Source organism: Micrasema longulum, unplaced genomic scaffold (genome assembly GCF_059751315.1).
Source record: "Micrasema longulum isolate JH-2025_06_02 unplaced genomic scaffold, ASM5975131v1 h1tg000287l, whole genome shotgun sequence".
Lineage (NCBI taxonomy): Eukaryota > Metazoa > Arthropoda > Insecta > Trichoptera > Brachycentridae > Micrasema > Micrasema longulum.
In genome coordinates, this window is record NW_028277491.1 from 594,901 (window position 1) to 615,627 (window position 20,727).

At 33.0% G+C, this 20,727-nt stretch overlaps 1 protein-coding gene across 5 annotated transcripts in view; it reads left to right on the plus strand.

Annotated features, from left to right (window-relative positions):
• LOC148282817 (phospholipid phosphatase 1-like) overlaps nt 1-20,727 on the plus strand; it is a 123,877-nt gene that overhangs the window by 99,646 nt on the left and 3,504 nt on the right. For 4 of the 5 annotated variants that reach the window (XM_088224496.1, XM_088224499.1, XM_088224497.1 and 1 more), the window contains 3 exons: nt 14,814-14,968; nt 17,036-17,262; nt 20,359-20,479. In XM_088224496.1, coding sequence (XP_088080622.1) covers nt 14,814-14,968; nt 17,036-17,262; nt 20,359-20,479 — 503 coding nt within the window. Of the gene's footprint in view, nt 1-12,189; nt 12,313-14,813; nt 14,969-17,035; nt 17,263-20,358; nt 20,480-20,727 lie in introns of those variants that run through there. The other variant, XM_088224501.1, reaches the window with a different exon arrangement.

Here is a 20,727-nt window from a genome sequence, read left to right on the forward strand (position 1 = left end):
AATGGATAGTGGAGCTAGGTAGAAGTAAAATGGATTGTCTCATTCGCCCATAGCAATATTGAATCAACTGCTCCACAAGTGTATAGCTTATGTTAGGTTTTTGTTATTTTCATTGTGTTTTGCAATATAAATAATATAAATGTTTATAAATTCCTTGTTTTTAAAACTGTCTGAATTTTTGTTAATTATGTTTGTTTTTTAAGTTAGTCTTCTTTGTTTATTCTCAAATAATGTAATTTCAAAAAAGTATATTGTTAAGTGTCCTCGGCACGGAAAACCCCAGTGAGGTCACATTATTTTAATTATTAGTTATAGTTTGTTAGCGAAAATTTTTTTTAGAACGATTTTTTTTTTTATCAAAAAAAGCAAATGGTTGCTTACTTCTGCAGGGGAAAAGCGAGGAGAGAAAGAAGGGAATCTGATACTGCGCCGCGCACCCCTCACTTCTCCCCTGCAGAAGTAAGCAACCATTTGTTTTTTTAAATATTTTATTTTAAAAAAAATCTTTGTTCTAAATATTTTTTTTAATATGCTTATATGTCATCTTGCCCATACTGATCACCGTGATTTCGGATGTGACAGGGTTTAAGGTACACCCTGTATAACTGTATTCTTTATTCCCCGCACCGAGCTTTCCGGGTTTGATTCCCTATCACAATAATTTTACATTCTTTGACTGATTTGAAATCGAAAACGCTGAGGTCAAACGTTTTTGTTAATATTACTCATCATAGCTTATACAATGATCTTCAAGGAAAACCACGAAACGGGTATTTTTCGCATCCGGTTGTATTGAATATCCGGATATAAAATCGTCAAATTCCGAAAACGTATTTAAAAGTCAATTATTAATTTTTACCTAAAACAAATAATGGCTAATCGTGCATTTTGTTTCTTTTGGAGGTATTATTCAAAAAAAGAAAAAGAAACACGCCGTCGCGCCGTTTCTCCGTAAGAGTAGGCAGAGAGGATTGAACGCCAACTGTGTCTTTGCATACATACCCATTAGACAAATTAATTAAATTCTCATTTTCTTCTCGTGTAAGGTTTTTTTTACTATCAATTATCATCATTCCCTTTTCGCACCTAATGGTGCATAGGGCACTGCATTGGTACACCAATTGCAGGGTATCTTGATCATTTTTTTTTGTTGCATAAAGGTAAGATGATCAGTCTTACGCGTCCAGGGACTATGAAATATTCTAGTGTAAAAACACCCTTTTAAATATATATTTTAAATCAACCATGCCGGGAATCGAACGCGAGACCTCTTGCATGGTAGGCAAACGCGCTGACCATTTCCATTGTTTATTTCATTAATTATTGGGATAAAATTAACTAAAATCGAAAAAGTATTTGAGTACCTTTATGTATTTTTCTGTTTGTGTCTTTAACTACGCAAGCCTGTATCAAAAAACAAAACATGTATATGAGAGTATTAGAAGCAAACTTAGAAATTTCCACCACTAACCTACCTACCTTAGTAATAGCGTAATTCAAAACCGTCTCTAAATCTTGCAATAACAGATTTCAATTATACTACTTGACACCGTAAACTTAGCATTCTCCATTGAGTTAGTGAAGCATAATTAGAAATCTCACAATTCTGTTTTCAAAGCTTTTCGCAAATAATATCTCAGTAACTCCTTCAATGGAGATTTCTTAGTTTACTTCCATTACCCTCATATATATTTATTTAAAATCGATGGATTTGCCTAAAACTAACCCAGTCTCGAAAGACACTACTCTAGTCTAACACCAAAGTATTGAATTTTACAATGATCTGTGTATTTTGGTCTAATGTAAATGTAATACCAGTAAGGTAACCAACCACATTGTGAAGGCACGCACATCTATTTTTAATTTAGAGATACATACTTAGGTTTATTGTCAATTATTACTTGCTCACCTTTTGTATTAGTATATTCGCGTATCTTTTTTATAGTTTATATTGGGCTTGTATTCCCGCCTCCCAACTCCCAACGTGAAACAAAGCTCTCTTAAGTCTATGGGCCACTGTTTAAATATATTGTTTATTTACTCCTTTTTTGTTGTTATACCTAATTGTAAATTAGCAAATAAGTTATCTCACAGAAGGTACCAGGGGCGAACCGTGTATAGAAGCGATTATGCGCAGCTTACCATTATATATGACTAACCATAATAATGTTTTACCGTAACTTTATTTACAGAAAAACAAATAAATAATTACCATTTATTTTTAATCATTTCCACCGTTTGTATTTTTATCCTGATGTAAATATTAATATTAATGAAGCGCGCCCAGCGCCTGCGGTGAGTTAAGAAACTAACAGATTATTCCAGCTTATTTTTTCAGACAAACAAGTATACCATATTTAAATGTCTTAACCCCAGTGCGGGTTTTTTCTCCTAGATTAAACTTGCAGATTACACAAATTATTTGAAGATTTTCGATTTGGAAAACCGTATTTCAAGCATTGTTTCTTAAAGGCTATTTTTCTTTGAGATAGTACTTTTGACATAAGACCATAATTACTTTCATGCGTAATATTGCAGGACATATGGCGCTCGACGCGGCCGTTTTCAGCACTATTAATTTCTAGAACAATTTGGCAGTTGACATTTCAATTGAATACCTAATATCGACTGAATTCATAGTACTATTTTTAGTGAGTTATGTATTAAAGTAATGGATAATATATCTATATAATATAATATATCACGAAGTTACATCGTTTGAGTTGATTTCATGGATGAGAGTCATTGTATCACACAAAACCACAGAAAAATATCAATGTATACATGTATAGTATATATTACTTACATTATATTATGAACCTTTTATGTAGGTACAAATAAATTATTTTTTTTATAGCTTACCTGTACATAAAATCACTATTCGCCACTGGTAGGTACACATGTAAATGAATTCAAAACAGTCGAGCCACTTAACAATTTATTATTGCCATTACGTTTGCTAGGTAGGAGTATTATTGTTTATATCTATATACATACAACATACGTATATGAGGTTTGAACAAGCGCTGATGGAGGATGGGTATAAGTTGACCTTTGGTTAGCAGTCCAATGTCAATGTCATGTTGTGACCCAGCCCGGGTGATCTGCTGTCGGAAGTTCTGTGATTTGTTTCGTAATCAGGACTATTTACTGCCATAGGGAGCCTCAACAAGGAGGAAAAGGAAACAGTTCATGTCGTCTCACAGCCAATCAAATCAACGGGAACCAATCTTCTTCTTCTTCTTCTTTGTTTATTGGATTTTTCACCTTCCTACCAGGATATTCAACGGAAACCAATCGACCTTTGCTCTCTGACAGTACAAATTTGTCCAAGTGTAAAATGATGAATAAATCTCTCACAGATACACACAAACACACCTCTAAACTTACTATCATAAAAATACACACAAATACACCATTTTACACACACATATATATATACGCACGCACACATTAAAAAAAGTACCATAACTTAATATATATGAGTTTTATTCGGAAACTTCGCCGGTCTATCTTTAAACCTTATCTTTAATACGTAATTTAATAATTGTTTACTGTGTGTTTCTGTAAAATAAATAAATGAATATGGAAATGTATTTGATCTAAATAATCACTTTCTCTGTTCGGGCAATTTTGAAGTAGTAGGTAATCCATTCCAAAAAATTACTTCTGGAGACCAGTTTTGCGTAGAGCTGTCGCCTGTTTGGTTGTATAAAACAACTACTTTTTTACAAACCTTAATATTATAACAGTAAGAGCAAGAATCTTTTTTTTATGCTTTCGTGGTTCTTTTATTTATTTATTAATATTTTTTTGCTTACAAACTATAATTAATAATAAAAATAATGTGACCTCACTGGGGTTTCCCGTGCCGAGGACACTTAACAATATACTTTTTTTAAATTACATTTGAGAATAAGCAAAGAAGACTAACTTAAAAAAACGAAGATAATAACAAATATTTAGACTGTTTTAAAAACAAGGTATTTTATGTACATCTATATTACTTATATTACAAAACACACAATGAAAATAACAAAAACCGAACATAAGCTATACACTTGTGGAGCAGTTGATTCAATATTGGTATGAGCGAATGAGACAATCCATTTTACTTCTACCTAGCTCCACTATCCATTTTTTTATAGCCTTTTTAAACATTTTCTCGTTACTAATTGTTTTAATAGATAGTGGAAGTAGGTTATAGATTTTAATTGAATAATACTCAAAATCCCCTTGTCCGAAAGTGGTTTTAGTTTGTATTTGCTTAAGTTGTCTATGCGTTGAGGATCTAGTGATTATATTATTTGTATGTGATGTATTGTGGAGGTTATGTCTTTCATTAGAGTAAGAGTAGTTTTTAAATCTATAAGTAAGTATTGTTTTAGCGTATAATTGTTTTGGTGTCATAAGTTGTGATTTATGGAATATTTCTTCAGTAGATGTCTGTATCGGAACTCTGAATATTATTTTAACTATGGATTTTTGTGCAACAAATACACTATTTAGAACTGTGTCACTCGCACCACCCCAGCCGATTATACCGTACTCCAAAATGCGGGATTTTCATTTATTTTTTGTAAATACGTCGTATTGGAAAAATATCAACTGTTTGTATTGCAATTCCTCGACTTAATTTTTTTTACACATGAAGAGTTTTTACAAAAGCAATAAAAATACGTAATCCTTTTCAAGCTATAAATAACATAATTCAAAAATAAAAAATCAAAAACTCTTCCGATCTGCACTAGCTTGTGTACATCTGACATCAACCGATTCGTTTTTTTCCCCAGTACCCAGTATTTTTTAGTTCATAAAAAAATGTCGTCCTCCGTCCAATCATTCAAAATCAACTATAACCATTGTTTTACTTTCTTTCCTACCTACTCAAATCTTTATCTTTCAGTAGTTCTTTTTTCTCATTTTCATGGCGTTTTGTAAAAAAGGATAGCTTCCTTCTTTATATTATTTTTATTTACATTTTGTAGGAATGCCAACAGACATTAACTATTTTATAAATATATTATTAATACATGTTAGAACATTTTAATATAAGGAATCGGGTTGTGGTCCCGTGGCAAGTGTTGCGGACTCACGGATCAGAGGTTCGGGGTTCGAACCCCACTCTACCCCAACTTAATTACCATTATCTAATAGTGAGTTATTTACAACTCGTTGAAAATTTAAATATTTGGGTAAATCATAAGAACGAAAAGATTTCATTTCCATATTTAAAAAATATCGGTCTGTGTGTAAAATAGGACCAGGGCGTTTTTGACTCGATGACTGCTTTCGGGTAAACATCCTAAAAATGGAAATCGTTGACGCATTCGTCTACCATGATTGAGGTCATTGGTTCAATTCCTGACAGGGTCGTCGTGAAATATTAGTTTAAGACGTGATTTAATCATCGCAACATTTTACTGTCCTTAGACTGATACCTGACGCGTAAGGCTGATCACCTTACCTTCATATAGCAGATGATCGAGAAAGTCTACATTAGGTATTCCAATGTAGTGTCCTTTGCGCAATCGGGTGCGTATAGGGGTAAAATGATGAAACATAATATATATATGTTTGTTTTTAATATAAAAGAAAAATCACTTAGTGTTATGACATTTTGAGTCGTAGTCCCGCATTTTCTCCCTGGATTATGACACTAAGCAATGTTTTTCTTTCGCACTATATATTTTACCATTGGCGCTTCTCTATCATTTTGCTTTTTTGATAAATTGTTTCTTATTGGAGCCAGGACCATCCAAAAACACAAAAAAGCGCCCAGTTTTATCTGCCGCTTCGGACGTGCGGTATACAAATTTGATAAATAATGTCGAAAGCGGGAAAAGGTGCTGACACAGAAAAATTTATTCTGATACTCTTTCTAACACAAACATCAAAGTCGGTTCAGTTTTGAGGGGCGGAAAACGGGATAGCGAAAGTCGATTTTATCGATTTTATTTATGAAAAAAGCAGTCCGACGTGACGTTGTCTTTTTCGCACTGTGTCAGGAAGGCATCTGCAAGAGAGTGACAGAAAGACAATGTTAAAATACCTATTAGTCTAAAATCTTACCCACCATAATTATATCCTCTCAACTTTTTCCCTGTGTATTTTATTGATATTTCTGTTTCTTCTATCTTTTTATACTATATACTTACCCCTTTCACACTTTTTTACTTTTTTTTGTTTACTGTTTGTTTAACTGTTATGATTTATGTATTTTCAAATCTTTTTTAAAAATAAATAATTAAACTCTATTTACTTGCATGTACATTTTAAAGAAAGTGTTTTTCTTCTTACACATGAAAGGCACAAAGTGCTGTTTATTAAAAAAAGAAAAAAAGTACAGTAGTTTGCTAATAAGCGAATCCCACCTACATCAATAAATGTTTCTACTTTTACTTCAACAAGCAACAGATGGAAGACATGAAAAATTATAAATTTTTGAGCATAAGGAAAATGTTTGAAACCTCAGAATAATAATTTGATAATTCGTTCGCTTATAGAGAAGCCCTTTCATAGAACAATACCGTTCCAAAATTTTGGTTTAACAACAAACGTATGACGGACGGTTTCGGTTTACGCCTGCAATTTTCGACCTGAGTACCCACGGCGCATGTGTTGCTGTAAACTGTAGCTAGCTTCGTGTTTGATAATCATAAAATTGTTTTTGTCCGTATGGGCGACTCTATTTGAGTCCAGTGGCGTATTATTATTCTAAGGTTTAAACAGTAAGAATCTCTGTTTTAACATAATCTCCTATTGTTTTTACATATGTTTCGCTATCGAAAAAATGCTAATTGTTGTTTCTCAAAAATCATGCGCATTGTTAAAGTATTCTATCCCATTCATCAGCACTACAGAAGTGTGTATTATTTAAGTATTTTTCGTTTTGGCCTGTTCATCGTTTTTACATAATGATTATGCTTCCTAGGTATCCTCAAGCTATTACCTTGAATCGAACATACATGTTCTAGCATTTTAGCATTCTGGATACAATTCAAGGCAATATCTTCAGAATACATTTCCTTAAAACTCAACTAGCTAAAAGCATTGTCAAATAGTATAAGCAGAAATGTAGATATTGTATATATTTTTAATATAATGTTATTATTGTGAATGGAGACCAGAGCCGTTAAATTACTATTCATATCAGCAATTTAATTAGCAAAGTGGCGACATTATCGAGTCTTTTTTTTCAAATCAAAGACTTTGTTTCAAAAACGGAAAAAAATCTCATATTTGAAGCTTGTGTTAAATTAAAATATGTTATATGCAGCTACTATGGGAAGCAGGAAATCAAAATAATATAAACATACTACAAAGACAGCAAAATAAAATATTAAAGTTAGTATATGACTTCCCCTATCTAACAGCAACCAAAGAACTCTTTAAACAAACTAAGCAATTAAATATAACTGAATTTTTTAAACTAGAATCCTTAAAATTTATTTATAGATTAGCCACAGATGCAATTGTAGACGAAGAACTAAAACTTGAAAAAAATTGTAGTAAACATGGGACACAAGACACAATACGAGAATATCAGAAAAATATCATATTCAACCTTCTAAAACGAGACAAGGACATTCGAGACAAATAAACCAGAGACTGAAATTATACAATAAACTACCAGACAAAACTAAACAAAAGATTCAGGAAAACTTTTCAAAAGATGTTAAAAATATTATTATCAACAACAGAGTATGAATAAAAAAAAAAAATTTTTTGTAAAATAAATGTGATAGTAAGGCTTGATAAATAAATATTCAAATATAAAATATAATTGATCTAAATTTGTTGCAACAGAAGGAAAACATTTTTGAGAAGAGAATATATAAGTCTAGGCATTTACAGGGCCTGTGACCCGTCATTGGCTGGTTTAAGTGACCACTTTACACACTGTTTAACATTTGCCGTTCTGCCTATGTTTAAACATCCACATTTTCTCAACTCTTCCATCTGTCGACTTTTGTGAAGTAAAAGAGCTGAAACCTTTATCATGTGGGTGAGATTCATCCGGCTGAACCATTTCACCTACTAGGCAACGCCTGGTCAATTTTTATACTTTTTCTCATACCAGTTAACCATACCACTGAACTTCCTCATTACAAAAAAAAACAAAATCACGTGTACACTTATACGTGGTCATAATTCTTTAAAATATTTAGGTACTATATTTTTTTACTAAAATTTAAGGGATGATAGTGGCACAGTTATCATTATGCCATTATTATTTCTGAAAAGATTTAAAATCACATGGCACAGATGAGTGAAATTTAAGTTGTACTATTGTTTTTTTTGCGAATGAAAGTTAGTTTGCTGATAGTGCGGGGCAGGGTCGTAGCCGGACTTTGTAATCAGGGCAGGCTCAAAAATGTCAAGCCAGGCTGATTTTTGCAAATATTATACACATGTGCGTATGTAAAGCATCCTATATACTTGCGTGAAAAATTTCAGCGCTTATCAGTTCATGGTTTACCTCTTCGTTCTAATTCTCAAGGCACTCTCTTAATACCTATCCACAATTCCTCTTTCTTCTCTAACTCATATAGTGTCCATGCTTCTCGACTGTAAAACCATCTCCCATCCACCATCAAAGATGTTACTACATTATCTCTGTTTAAATCACGTCAGAAGAAACATCTCCTTTCTCTTCCTTAATCTCTCCTACTTTCCTCTTTCCTCTTTTTTCCCTTTTCTCGTTGAGTAATAGTCTTGATTTAAGGTAATTTATAAACAAATACGTTAATTTCTATTTTTATATATCTTTAGCTTTTTAATATTTATTTTCTATTAAATATGTAACTTGAATTATAAAAATAAAACTATAATTTTATTGGTTGGTTGGAAGAAATTGCTATTTGGCAATAAGCCCGCCAATGTACAAATAACATTTTGTACAAAAAGTTAAATAAATAAAAATAAAGCCATATATCATTATTATCATCCGTCTGCACCATAGGTTCAGTAAATGCAGTATATCTCGATCTTCTGTTACACGAAGATAAGGTAATCAGGCTTACGCTTCAGATCCAGTCCAGAAACATAAAATATTGCAGTGAAGAACCACGTTTTTATTCCAATATTCAAATAGTACAAGGCATGTTAAAAAAGTAAGTGTACTAGATTATTTTTTTTGGAAAAAGTGTATTTGAAACAAAATTACAAGATATTGTTGATACACTTTTTATCCAGTTTAATGTATGTGGGGAATCGTGGCACAAGTTCATTAATGTCCTCCTCGAAGAACTCTCCCGCCAGCTCCTTATCCCACTTCGTAACCTCTTTCTGCACCTGCTCGTCAGTTGAAAATTCAATTCCACCCCTGTGTGCCTTCAGGGAGGTGAAAATATGATAATCTGAAGGCGCCAAGTCGGGGGAATACGGGGGGTGGTTCAAAACATTCCAACCAAATGAGTCCAAGAGCACCCTGGAAGACGGGCAAGGTATCAACAATATCCTGCATTTATTTTTAATAAACATTTTCTAAAAATATAATATCATATACAAGGTGTTCTTTATACCCTGTCACATCCGAAACCACGATGATCAGTATGAGCAAGAAAACATATTGGCACATTAAAATAAATTTTTAGAACGAATAAAATTTACAAATCTAAATATTAAAAAAAAAAAATGGTTGCTTACTTCTGCAGAGGAGAAACGAGGAGGGAAAGGGGGGAGTCTGATACACAGTCAACAGCGCGGCCGCGCCCCTCTCGCTTCTTCCCTACAGAAGTAAGCAACCATTTGTTTTTTAGAATATTTTTTTTTTTTTAATTTCTTCGTTCTAAATATTGTTTTTATTGTGCTAATATGTCTTCTTGCCCATACTGATCATTATGGTTTCGGATGTGACTTATTCTTACACTTATTCTCTGAACGTGCCTCGTATTTCCGGAGATGAATACGTAGCATTGGCTGGTATGTATTAATTTAGGCCTTTAGAGCATTTCGTGAGTTTGATTTATCTGCGAGCAATTTATATTTAAAAAAAAAACAAAAAAAATGTCTATAATGTTTAAGAACGTCGTCATATAATTCAATCAGTAGATTCATCAGATTATTTTCATCTCTAATTAGAATAGATGTTCATAAAAATAATATTTGACAATAATATTTTGCTAAGGGCAGGTTCTGGCTAGAAGCTAGGGCAGGTACAAAATATTCCAGGGCAGGCAGAGCCCGCCCTGGCGCACCCCCGGCTACGGCCCTGGTGCGGGGCGTATGTGAAACTGCTCTCCTACAAACATGTGTTTTTTATTGTGCCATTTTTATTTCCTGGTTGCGGTATGATCATTTTTTCTTTAAACTGCTGAACTTCAAACCAGTAATACGGACTACGTCTTTTTTAATTATTCGTATATTTGTGTATTTAATATAAATTTATGATCCGGCCCTGATCTAAACATTTAAATAATAATATTGTAAATAACTTTTCCGCACTGTCTGACTAAAAATCACAGTCAGATAGTGATTCAACTTAAGGTGAAAAAAACATTAAAAAAGACTTCGTACTGTCGGACTTAAAATCACAGTCAGCTAAAGTGATTCAACTAAAAGTGAAAAAACTTTGAAATAGATGCTTAAATCCGAATATTCTATATTGTACAGTCGTTAAATACAAAACAAATGAATGTGTAAAAAAACATGACATGTGTTCTAAGAGCGTGTTGAGAGTTGAGAGTAGTCGTATGTGTGTGTGTGTGTGTGACGCAGGAGCGAGGAAAACTACGTCACAGCCACAATATTATAATATTTTCATGACGTCACTTCGTCGCTACCGCAACAAAACCAAGTATGCGAAAAATTGTGCACTTCAGAAACTTATGAATTTTTAAAAAGCCTAATTTCCTTTTAGAAATATTATTATTATTGTAACCTTGAAATCTAAAAACACAAAACTGATCACGTATTTTTTATATGGGCTTTGCTTAGTTTTTACCTTACCTGTTATGTAAAAGACTCTAAAACAATCACCTCGCCTTCATGTAACAAAATTTGTTATCATTTTATGATCTAGACACGCTGAGATTGGTGTACCAATGCAATGCCATATGCACCATTCGGGAGAGATAAGGAAGTGACTATTAATCTTTAATTAAGAATCTATACGTCACTAGTATGTTTGTTTATTGGTTTGCATTAAAACACTTTTTATTGTATCGGGTGTTTTTTATGCTTGATTTTAGTCAAAATAAAAGAATGTTGCAATGAGTTTGTTTTTATTGTACTCGAAATAATGAAAATACATACTTATTTTTTGAAAATGGTATCCGGCAAATCCGTGACTAGCAGTTACGTCGCGCATTATGTCAGTCCAAGTTTTGGCCACTTTGTTTAACAAATTTATTTCTGGAATCGTGGGTGTTATGTTGGCTTCCAATGCTTCAAGAATTGTTGGTTTATTTCTATAGACCGTGAACTTAACAAAGACTTATAGGAAATAATCCAATGGCGTCAAATCACAGGACTTGACCAGTAGTAAATTTACCACTGGTTTTACAAAGTGCTCTGTATGTTTGGTGAACACTGATTAGTAAATTTCCACAATTAGCAAAGTGTAAGGCGTTTCATTATTAATTTGAGTAGACATCATTAATTCAAGAGACAGTTTTATCAATCGAAAGTTCTATCACGACAAAAAAAACACCGCTACCTCTTATTTTGTGCTTATTAAATATATTATTTTAGTTTTATAATTTTTTGGCTCACTAGATACTTATAGATGATTTAATTATATTTATGTAATTCTATTTATTTAATTTTATTTAACATATTGAAAAAAAACAAGAAGACAAGATTGTGGTGACGTCATGCGACTGACGTCACCACAATCCATTAAATGAGACAAAAAATGCGGTATTTTTCACGAGTTAAACAGAAGTTCTTATTATTTACCCAAATATTTTAATATTCAGACCATTTTCTAAAAGCCGTAAAAAACTTTCACTGAAATAATGGGAATCGAGCTGCGGTAGAGTGGGATTTGAGCCTCGGACCTTCGATCCATGAGTCCACAACACTCCGACGGGACCACAACTCGGTCAAAAAATATTCAGCGTCGGATGAATATAAAATATCGCACCAAAAATCATTATTTTGCGAAAAGTTTTAACATACGTGCGTCTGATCGGGCAGTGAGGATTTGACAGCCGTGAAAATTCGACGCCAGCGCCGCAATCGACGGATTTCTAAAATACAATAATTATCTCAGTAAAGTGACACTTGCCGGCGGGTAAGCGATGTCGGCTCCGTCGCTGTGTTTACGCGATTTTTACCAAATCCAATTCAGCAGGTGGACATTCAGTAAGTGTCGGCTATCGTTTATCCATTTATTAACCTATTGGAATCGTCGTGTGCCCTTGACATTCCGGATTAAATGTTAAATCGATGTTTACATGCGTGTGTAAATATAACCTATTAACGGGTACCCAACTTATATCGAATTAGGAAAATGTACACATACCTATTTCTTTTGTTGTGCTATAACGCGGATTGAGTGATTTTCATTAGTTTTCAAAGTGTTCAAATTATATGTAAAAGTTACTATTTATTGTTTTGTAATTATTGTTATTGTTAATAATGAAAAAAGAATCTTAAACTTATCGCAACAGAGAGGGAAAACAGAGGGCATTTTTTATCATTGGCTGATTTAAACTTCCATATTCGCTTCTCATTTTTCCCCTTCTATTGCAACAAATTTAGATATTAATAACTAAGGAAAACATAGTACAGAAAATCTATCTCGAATCCAATTAGAATCCGGTGTCATGTACTTAAATAGTGCATATTGTATTTAGTTAGCTGGTGGCAGAAATTACGTTCTCTACAGGATGTAATTTACCTTAAACTCTTAGCAGCAGCGTTGGGAGGATCATTACTGCGCTTCTTCTACAGGTAAAATCACTAAAATGTTTTTCCCAACGCTGGCTGATACAGCAAACTTCCGTCATCATCACCAAAGTACTTTCGAAACGACCCAAATTTTTACCGGACACGGAGCTATGAGAAGTTATCTATATAGGTTTAAATTAAGGAATGATGACTATTGTCCATGCGATGATATTTCTTCACAGAGTATCGAACATCTGTTATTTCAGTGCCCATTTTTCAGTTTGCAACGCCATAATCTTGAAGCAGAATGCAGGAAAGATGGAATATCCTTATCAGATATCCACACTGTAGTTAAAAGTAGTTATCACGCGCCATTGTTCTTGAACTTTGCAACATTGGTGATTGGACTCATAATAAACCAAAATCAGTGATCGAACATCCCATTTCCAAGACAAACAAAAACGATTTTTTCCGAGTACCTTAGCCTTGTACATGACACGTAAGGCTACTAAATACGGGGTTCCAAATATATATATTTAAAAAAGATGCGTATGTCAACCAGGTAACATGAACACATTTCTAAGATTTTCTTTGTTGGTTTTTAGATACAATAATATTCTTTAAGGAATTAAACTAAAGATAACGGTGGGGTCAGATTCGACTTGCCAACTTCCCGTCAACAAACTCTTTGAGCAGCTAATTTTATAAGATCCCCTATTATTGTCCTGTCCTGTCATAAATTCATTTTTTGGCTTGGCATTCATTTACTCAGGGATACAAACTAAACAAAGAATACTGGAGTTAGTAAATGCTATTAATCCTCTACTATGGTTAATATATATATAAAATATTGGTTTTTAAGATAGTTCTACTCTGTGATATTTTAATGTTCCTTGACTGGCACCTAAGCGTAAGACTGATCACCTTACTTCCATGTAATTAAAATGCAAACGAGTGCCAATGCAGTGCCCTATGTACCACTACGTGCGGATAGGAAAATGATGATGAATCGGGTTGTGATCCCGTGGCTATTGTCTCGGACTCACGGCTCAAATGTCTGTGATTCGAATCCCACTCTACCCCAACTTAATTCCCATTTTCCCATCAAATGGCCCTCAAAATGAAATATTTGGGTAAATTATAAGAACGCAAATATATTTTTTTAAAGTTTTATCAACGTTCAGTGGAAATATGTATATTTTTTGTTTATCATTCAACTTAAATTATGTGTTTTTCACGATACTATGATATTGTGGATCAGTTCTTGTTTCCAGTTTCTTGAATACCATATTTTTATTGTTGTAATATCTTTTTACTTGTCTTGAACATTTTATCCTGTCTTCACTTTGTTGCACAAAAAAAATGTTTTACTATTTTATTGTTAATTCTCTTGTCTGAATCCCTATCAGGAGCATATGGCCACTTTAAGTTATCTCCATTCAACCATGTCCTGTGCCTAGATCCTTTTTCTCATCCCAGGACTGTCCAGCCACTGTTGTTGAACAAAGTTCCACTGAATACAGTAAGTGGACAGTCATTAACGGTGTTCTGAGGCACCTGCGGCCTGAGGACTGGTACAAGTGACCTACCATAGGTTCAGCTGGCACAATGAACCAGACACTCGCTGACAAGGGAGTGGAGAAAATTACACTTCTATTAATTTACAAACATGTATATTCTCGTCACGTTTCAGTAAGTGACGGGGTGCTTGCGCCCCTTAGATCCTTCGCTGCTCATCAGGTGGCATTAACAGTATGTGCTGTTGCATTTACCTTCAAATATCCTCGTTCCTGACAAAGTCTAACCACCTGAAACCAAGTATTTACCGCAAGCATCTGTTGTCATGCTTTTACATTTTTCGCTTTGTATTTTGGTGAAATTCCACGACTCACACACGCAGAGCGACACTGTTAGGGTGCCTAAAATATAAAATCAAAATAACTATTTACGTTTTTTTTTTGCTTTATTTCCAGTTGTCATCGCACTCACCCTCTCAGAACTCGGCCTAATCCCGCACCATCATGGCGGCTTCTACTGCAACGACCCTTCTATATCACACAAGTTCCACGGAGACACAGTATCAGTTCCGATATTACTCGTTGGATCTGCACTTATTCCACTATTTATGGTAAAATAAAACTCTTCATATCAATATGTAATAGTTCTAGATAACTATTTGTTACTATTGTTAAAAATTGTTTAAACTTCTCTATCAGTGTTTTTTTTTTCTTTTTTCGTTTCTTTTCTTGAATTTATTTATAAGTACAAAATATTTCTCTTCATCATTTTTTTCTTACATCATTATATATTTTTATGCATAAATATATACTATTTACCTAAGTATTAGTTTTAAATAATAATACATATGTTTTTTTTATTTTTATCATTTAATGTTATTCAAAATTGTTTTCTTAGTTTTTTTTTTAACTGGTTCAAAGTATTTCTAATATCAAATTATCATTTTTTATCGATAATTCTATAATTGGTAACATTTTTTATATAGTTTATCTTTTTTAGACTTTCTTAATTTGTTAAATAATAATATTGTTTTAAATGCTCTGTATTACTTATAATTATGCTTACATGTGTGTATATTTAATTGTATTTGTAACTAATATGTAAAAGGCACTAAGTGCCGTTTATTTCAATAAAATAAAATATAATCAAACTCAATTGTGTAATATAGCAATATGTTAAGTGTGAGAGAGTCTTCCTGTAAATTAACACTCTTATAGGTTATGCAGACAGGGTGTAGCTGCACTGTTTGAACCTATGCTGTGGGAGCAACTTTCCTGCAAAGCATTAAGCCTGAAAATATAAATCAAGTAGTAGAAAAGGATATAAACCACCGATAACTGATCTTAAATCACGTATTTACTGTCCAGAATAGATACTTATTTACTAGTTGAAAATTGGTCCTAAAACACTGTTGCCAACCTCCATCAAGTGAAAATTGGTAGCTAGAGACAGAATTTTTTTATCATAATTTCAATGATTTCCTTACTAAAAGCTTGTTTTCGTTAAAATATTTTTTTTTTCGTGTTGAAAATCCATAGTGTTGGCAATGCTGCCCCAAAGTATTAATAATTTGTAAGTTAAAAAAAAAAACATTTTTTCAAAAGTAAAAACGAATTATGGTTAATCCAGGTATTCTGCAGATAATTTTTCCAATCTGAAGTTCAGTATTTTTCTTACGACTCTCTGAACTCAGAATTTGGAATAATCTTAGCCTCAACTGAATTAGTTTTCAATAATATTTCATCAATAATTATTGATCTTTGGATCATAAGGAAAATATTGTCAATAATGCCGTTTTTTACATACTTTCTAATTTAATTTAGCTATGGTTTATTCTTAGAAAAATATATCAGCATTGAATTACAGTTAAATTTAATTTACATACTATTTACAGTTATGACAATTAAATGCAGGCATAAACTTAAGTTGATGTTATTTCTGAATTGTACAAATAATAGTTTTTATGCAAATTTCAGACAGATTTGGTCTGTGTCTGGGCGGACAAAGAATACAGTTCTAAGTGTAATAAAAATACCAGAACCCTGGACGAGCATTTTTGACCCAGGTAAAAATCCTAAATAAGGAAATCGAGTGGATCATGCTTAAGGTCTCGGGTTCAATTCCTGGGAAGGTCAACTTAAAATATTTATTTAAAAAGTGATTCTACACTGCAGTATCTCATGTTCCTGGATTTGCACCTGAAGCGTAAGGCTGATCACCATAACTTTATCACCACAGATGATCGATATAGCCTGCATTTGATGTTATTTTTTTTAATGTATAAATGTAATAAAAAAATAAAAATATAGCAACAATAATTAGAACAATTAATTGGTTTTTTAACGCGTGTTTTAAGGAAAGTAGAAAGTTATTAAGTAAAATAGCGTTTTTTAAGAGTAGCGAACCCCAAGCCTTGGGGCGGGGGGTAGAGGTAGCGCCAGTGTCATCTATTCAAAAAGGTTGAAAAACGCTGTACTAAAAGAATCAATATAAATTAATAATTAAAACTTGTAAGAATAAATTAAATTTCATTAGCAGAATCAATATTTCATTTATTTGATAGGTATGTATCGCTTTTTCCAATTTTTTTATTTACTATTCATTACGAAATCACCTTAATGACCCTTCTGCTTTTGTAATATTCTATATTCAATTAATATTATTATTGGTGTTTCAGATATTGATTGTTGAGTTGATTCTCTACCGCCCGGAGAAGTTGACCTTTTCGAACGTCCGCTGCAAGTCAGCTCTGAAGAATGTTTACGTGTGGTATGGGGAGTACCTCCTGGCCTTCATATTCAACCTAGTGTTCATGGATGTCATGAAGTCTGTAGTTGGGGAGCCCCGACCACATTTCCTCGATACTTGTGCACCTGATGCCGCTATCAACTGCACTACTGGAACGTGAGTAATAGATCAAAAATTATTCATCAAGTCCCATATACTTAAGGCGCATTCACGGAGACTGGACTGCTGAACACGTGCTAACCGCAAGCCCACTGTGTGATATCATGTGATTGACAATGTTGTACGATTTCCTCATTTAAAAAAAATAATAATAACTACCTTGATACAGGCCAACCCAGCGAGACGGGTAATTAACTACGTTTATGATTCATATCATTATTTGTAGTGCTTTCACACTTATACTCTTATACTTTATATTATGGACTGCACAAACAGGGTAAATAAAGTCTAAGCTTGGTTATTCCAAAACTAGGAAAAAACTAAACCATTGCTAAACTAATAGATTGCTAACATTTCACGCATTCAATTTAGTAAGTAAATACAATTTATTAGTTTAATTGAGTTGTGCTTCCGTGGTAGTGTATAGGACTCAAAGATCACCGCTCCGAGGCTCGAATCCTCGAATCTTGACAGGAGACGGGTTGTGGGCCCGTGGATAGTGTTGCGGACTCCGGACCAGAAGGACCGAGGTTCGAATCCCTCTTTACTATAACTTGTTTCCCATTTTCTAAAACAGTTTAACTATAAAAAATTACTCCAAAATCTAAATATTTGAGTAAATCAAAACCCTAAAATTTATTTTCAAAGCACAGAAATTCATCAATAATAATTTAACATATCTTAATCTTTGCATAGCACAGAATTAACCCTCTAGAATTTTATAAAAGTTATTTTAACAGAAATGGAGAACTTTTTAAAATAAAAATTCAATAGCTGGAAGTATTGAATAAATTTGGATGTTCATATAAGGTTTAACTAAACAAAAAAATATACTGGCATAGTGGTATAGATTACTTCTTCATCTTCATCTTCATTCCCTTTTCCGCACCTAATGGTGCATAAGGCACTGCATTGGTACACCAATCGCGGCGTATCTTGATCATTTTCTTTACATAATGGAAGATGATCAGTCTTACGCTTCAGGTGCCAGTCCAGGGACTATGAAATATTCTAGTGTTAAAACGGCATTTTAAATTAATATTTCACATCAATTGTGTCGGGAATCGAACCCGAGACCTCTTGCATGGCAGGCAAACGCGCTGACCACTGCACCATAAGGCCGACAATACACATGTATAGATTACGCAACATATAAATTAATCTTTCAAACCTTTTGTCACACCGAAAACTCTTTAGACTATGGGTAACTGTGATAATATAAAATATAACTTTAAATCTATTAAATAAACCAGTCAATGATAGGTCATAAGCCCTGTTAATGCTTTTATTCTCTTCTTTAAAAGGTTACCCATTTCTGATGAGATATCTATCAATCGTGATTAAATCCCTTAAGGATTAAATCCAGAACTTGCCTTCAAAGATTTTGACGTATCCAAAATATTGACAATAATGCTCACTATCTTTTTCTCAAAAAATTACTTTTTTTTACATTCATAGTAACTGTATCATAGTGTCTTTTTTATAGCAAAAAATATTTTGGTCGATTATTTATTTTATGTATTTATTTCTGCATTCCCAAAAACATATAACACGCTAATTTCAAATTAACAGAGAAGCGCAAACATTATTTGCACATACGTCAATACATAGAGCCGTCACTTTTCTCTATTAATTACCTGTAACAAGTGACTGGTTGGCTTATTGTTGACATAGGTCGAGCAGGCACTTTGTGAATGGTCCACGGCTCTTAGCACTCTTGACCTTTCTATTGTCAACATACAGGTAGAGAACAGAGTACACTGGGGATATCTATAAAAAATATGCACACATACTTAAATCCTGACGAAACTAGTCAAACCTACATGAATAATATCAATTACGTAATGTTAAAGACTACACTTGTTGAATAAATTTAGTTCTACCAGCAACTGAATTTATCTATATCAACGGGTAGTTCATTGAAATATGTTTTTTTTTAATAATCAAACTTGTTTATGCAATCTAGTTAATGTTTAGATAGATTAAGAACACAGTTCTGTGTGTGTAATAAAATCAGCATCCTGGATTGGTGTTTTCGACTCGATGGTTGCTTTCAGGTAAAAATCCTAAAAAGAAAATAAGTCTGCCTCGCAGTATACTGCTGTCATAAGCAGAAACGCAGTTTTTTTGTCTAAAATCACAAAATGAGGTAACGTTCTATAAGAAATTTCAAATTGATATGCAATGAGCAGTAAAAAAATTATTTCAGTGTGAAAACCGATGTAATGTTTTTTTAAGTTTGCAAGTGTTTTAAGCAATAACACAATATCTAGAGATCCATAAGCAAACATTCAGTGTAGATGTAACACACATAGGTTTTATGCTTTAGAAACAATTGACAAACTGTGTTTTTACTTAGGATTATTTACTGATTTATTGAATTTGCATGAAGTAGATGAATTCTAAAAAGTGTCATCTCAAAATATGATTTGCAAATAACTGCCTTTTTGATTATGATGGCAGTATAGTGGTTGGCGCGTTACAACACATTATAACAAATATGTAATAGTAAATCATGAATATCATTTGAAAAGAAACACATTAATATAGAAAGAACAAACGAAGACAAACATTTGATTTACATGAAACAATCAACTTAAATCCTTTCTACTAAGGAAAATCCCGTACTGGGCCTCTTGAAAATTTTTGCAATTAGGTAACATAAAAAACACCATTTTTGAGTTACCCAAAAAAAATCTATGTTTGTATCTTCTTCCGTAAATGCTACGAATACGCAAGTTGCGATTTATTAAAATCGTATTATGATGATTTGAGTGCATGACTTGTCTATTTGTAGCATTCATGCAAGAGCATAAAAAATGTGTTTTTAATGGGTAACTCACAAATGCTGATTTTGAAGATACCTAGTTGTAGTAAATACCCCGAGATATAACAGTTTAGCCACATACAAATAACTCCTACATGAAAAATGTTCACTTTGAAATATGTCATCGCGCATGTGATCTTTGAATTGCCTATTAAACTTTAGACTCGTGGTCATTTAATTTTTTCAGTATTTCTTTCCTCGTGTGCATAAGTTGTTTGCCTTGATTTTTATCATGTCGTATTTTAATAATGTTAATATTTTTACAGGTACATTTCAGAATACAAGTGCACTAATAGGGCGATCTCCAAGTATTATATCCGGGATTCTAATAAAAGTTTCCCCTCCGGACACACTTCTCTCTCCCTTTATTTAGCAATCTTTCTATTTGTAAGTATCACAATTGTTTTTCATTACATCAATATTTAGATTTACATATTTAATACATTTATCTTTAAACCGATTAAAAATAAACTTTTTTTTAAATATATTTGCAACACATAACTGCTAATGCCAATGAACTTAGAAAGGCTCAAATATTGACATCGGAAAGAAACATGGTCATTAAGTGAGGAGTATTTAATTGTTTTTGTTTTGTCATTTTAGTGTTAGTGTAGTGGTCAGCGCGTTTGCCTGCC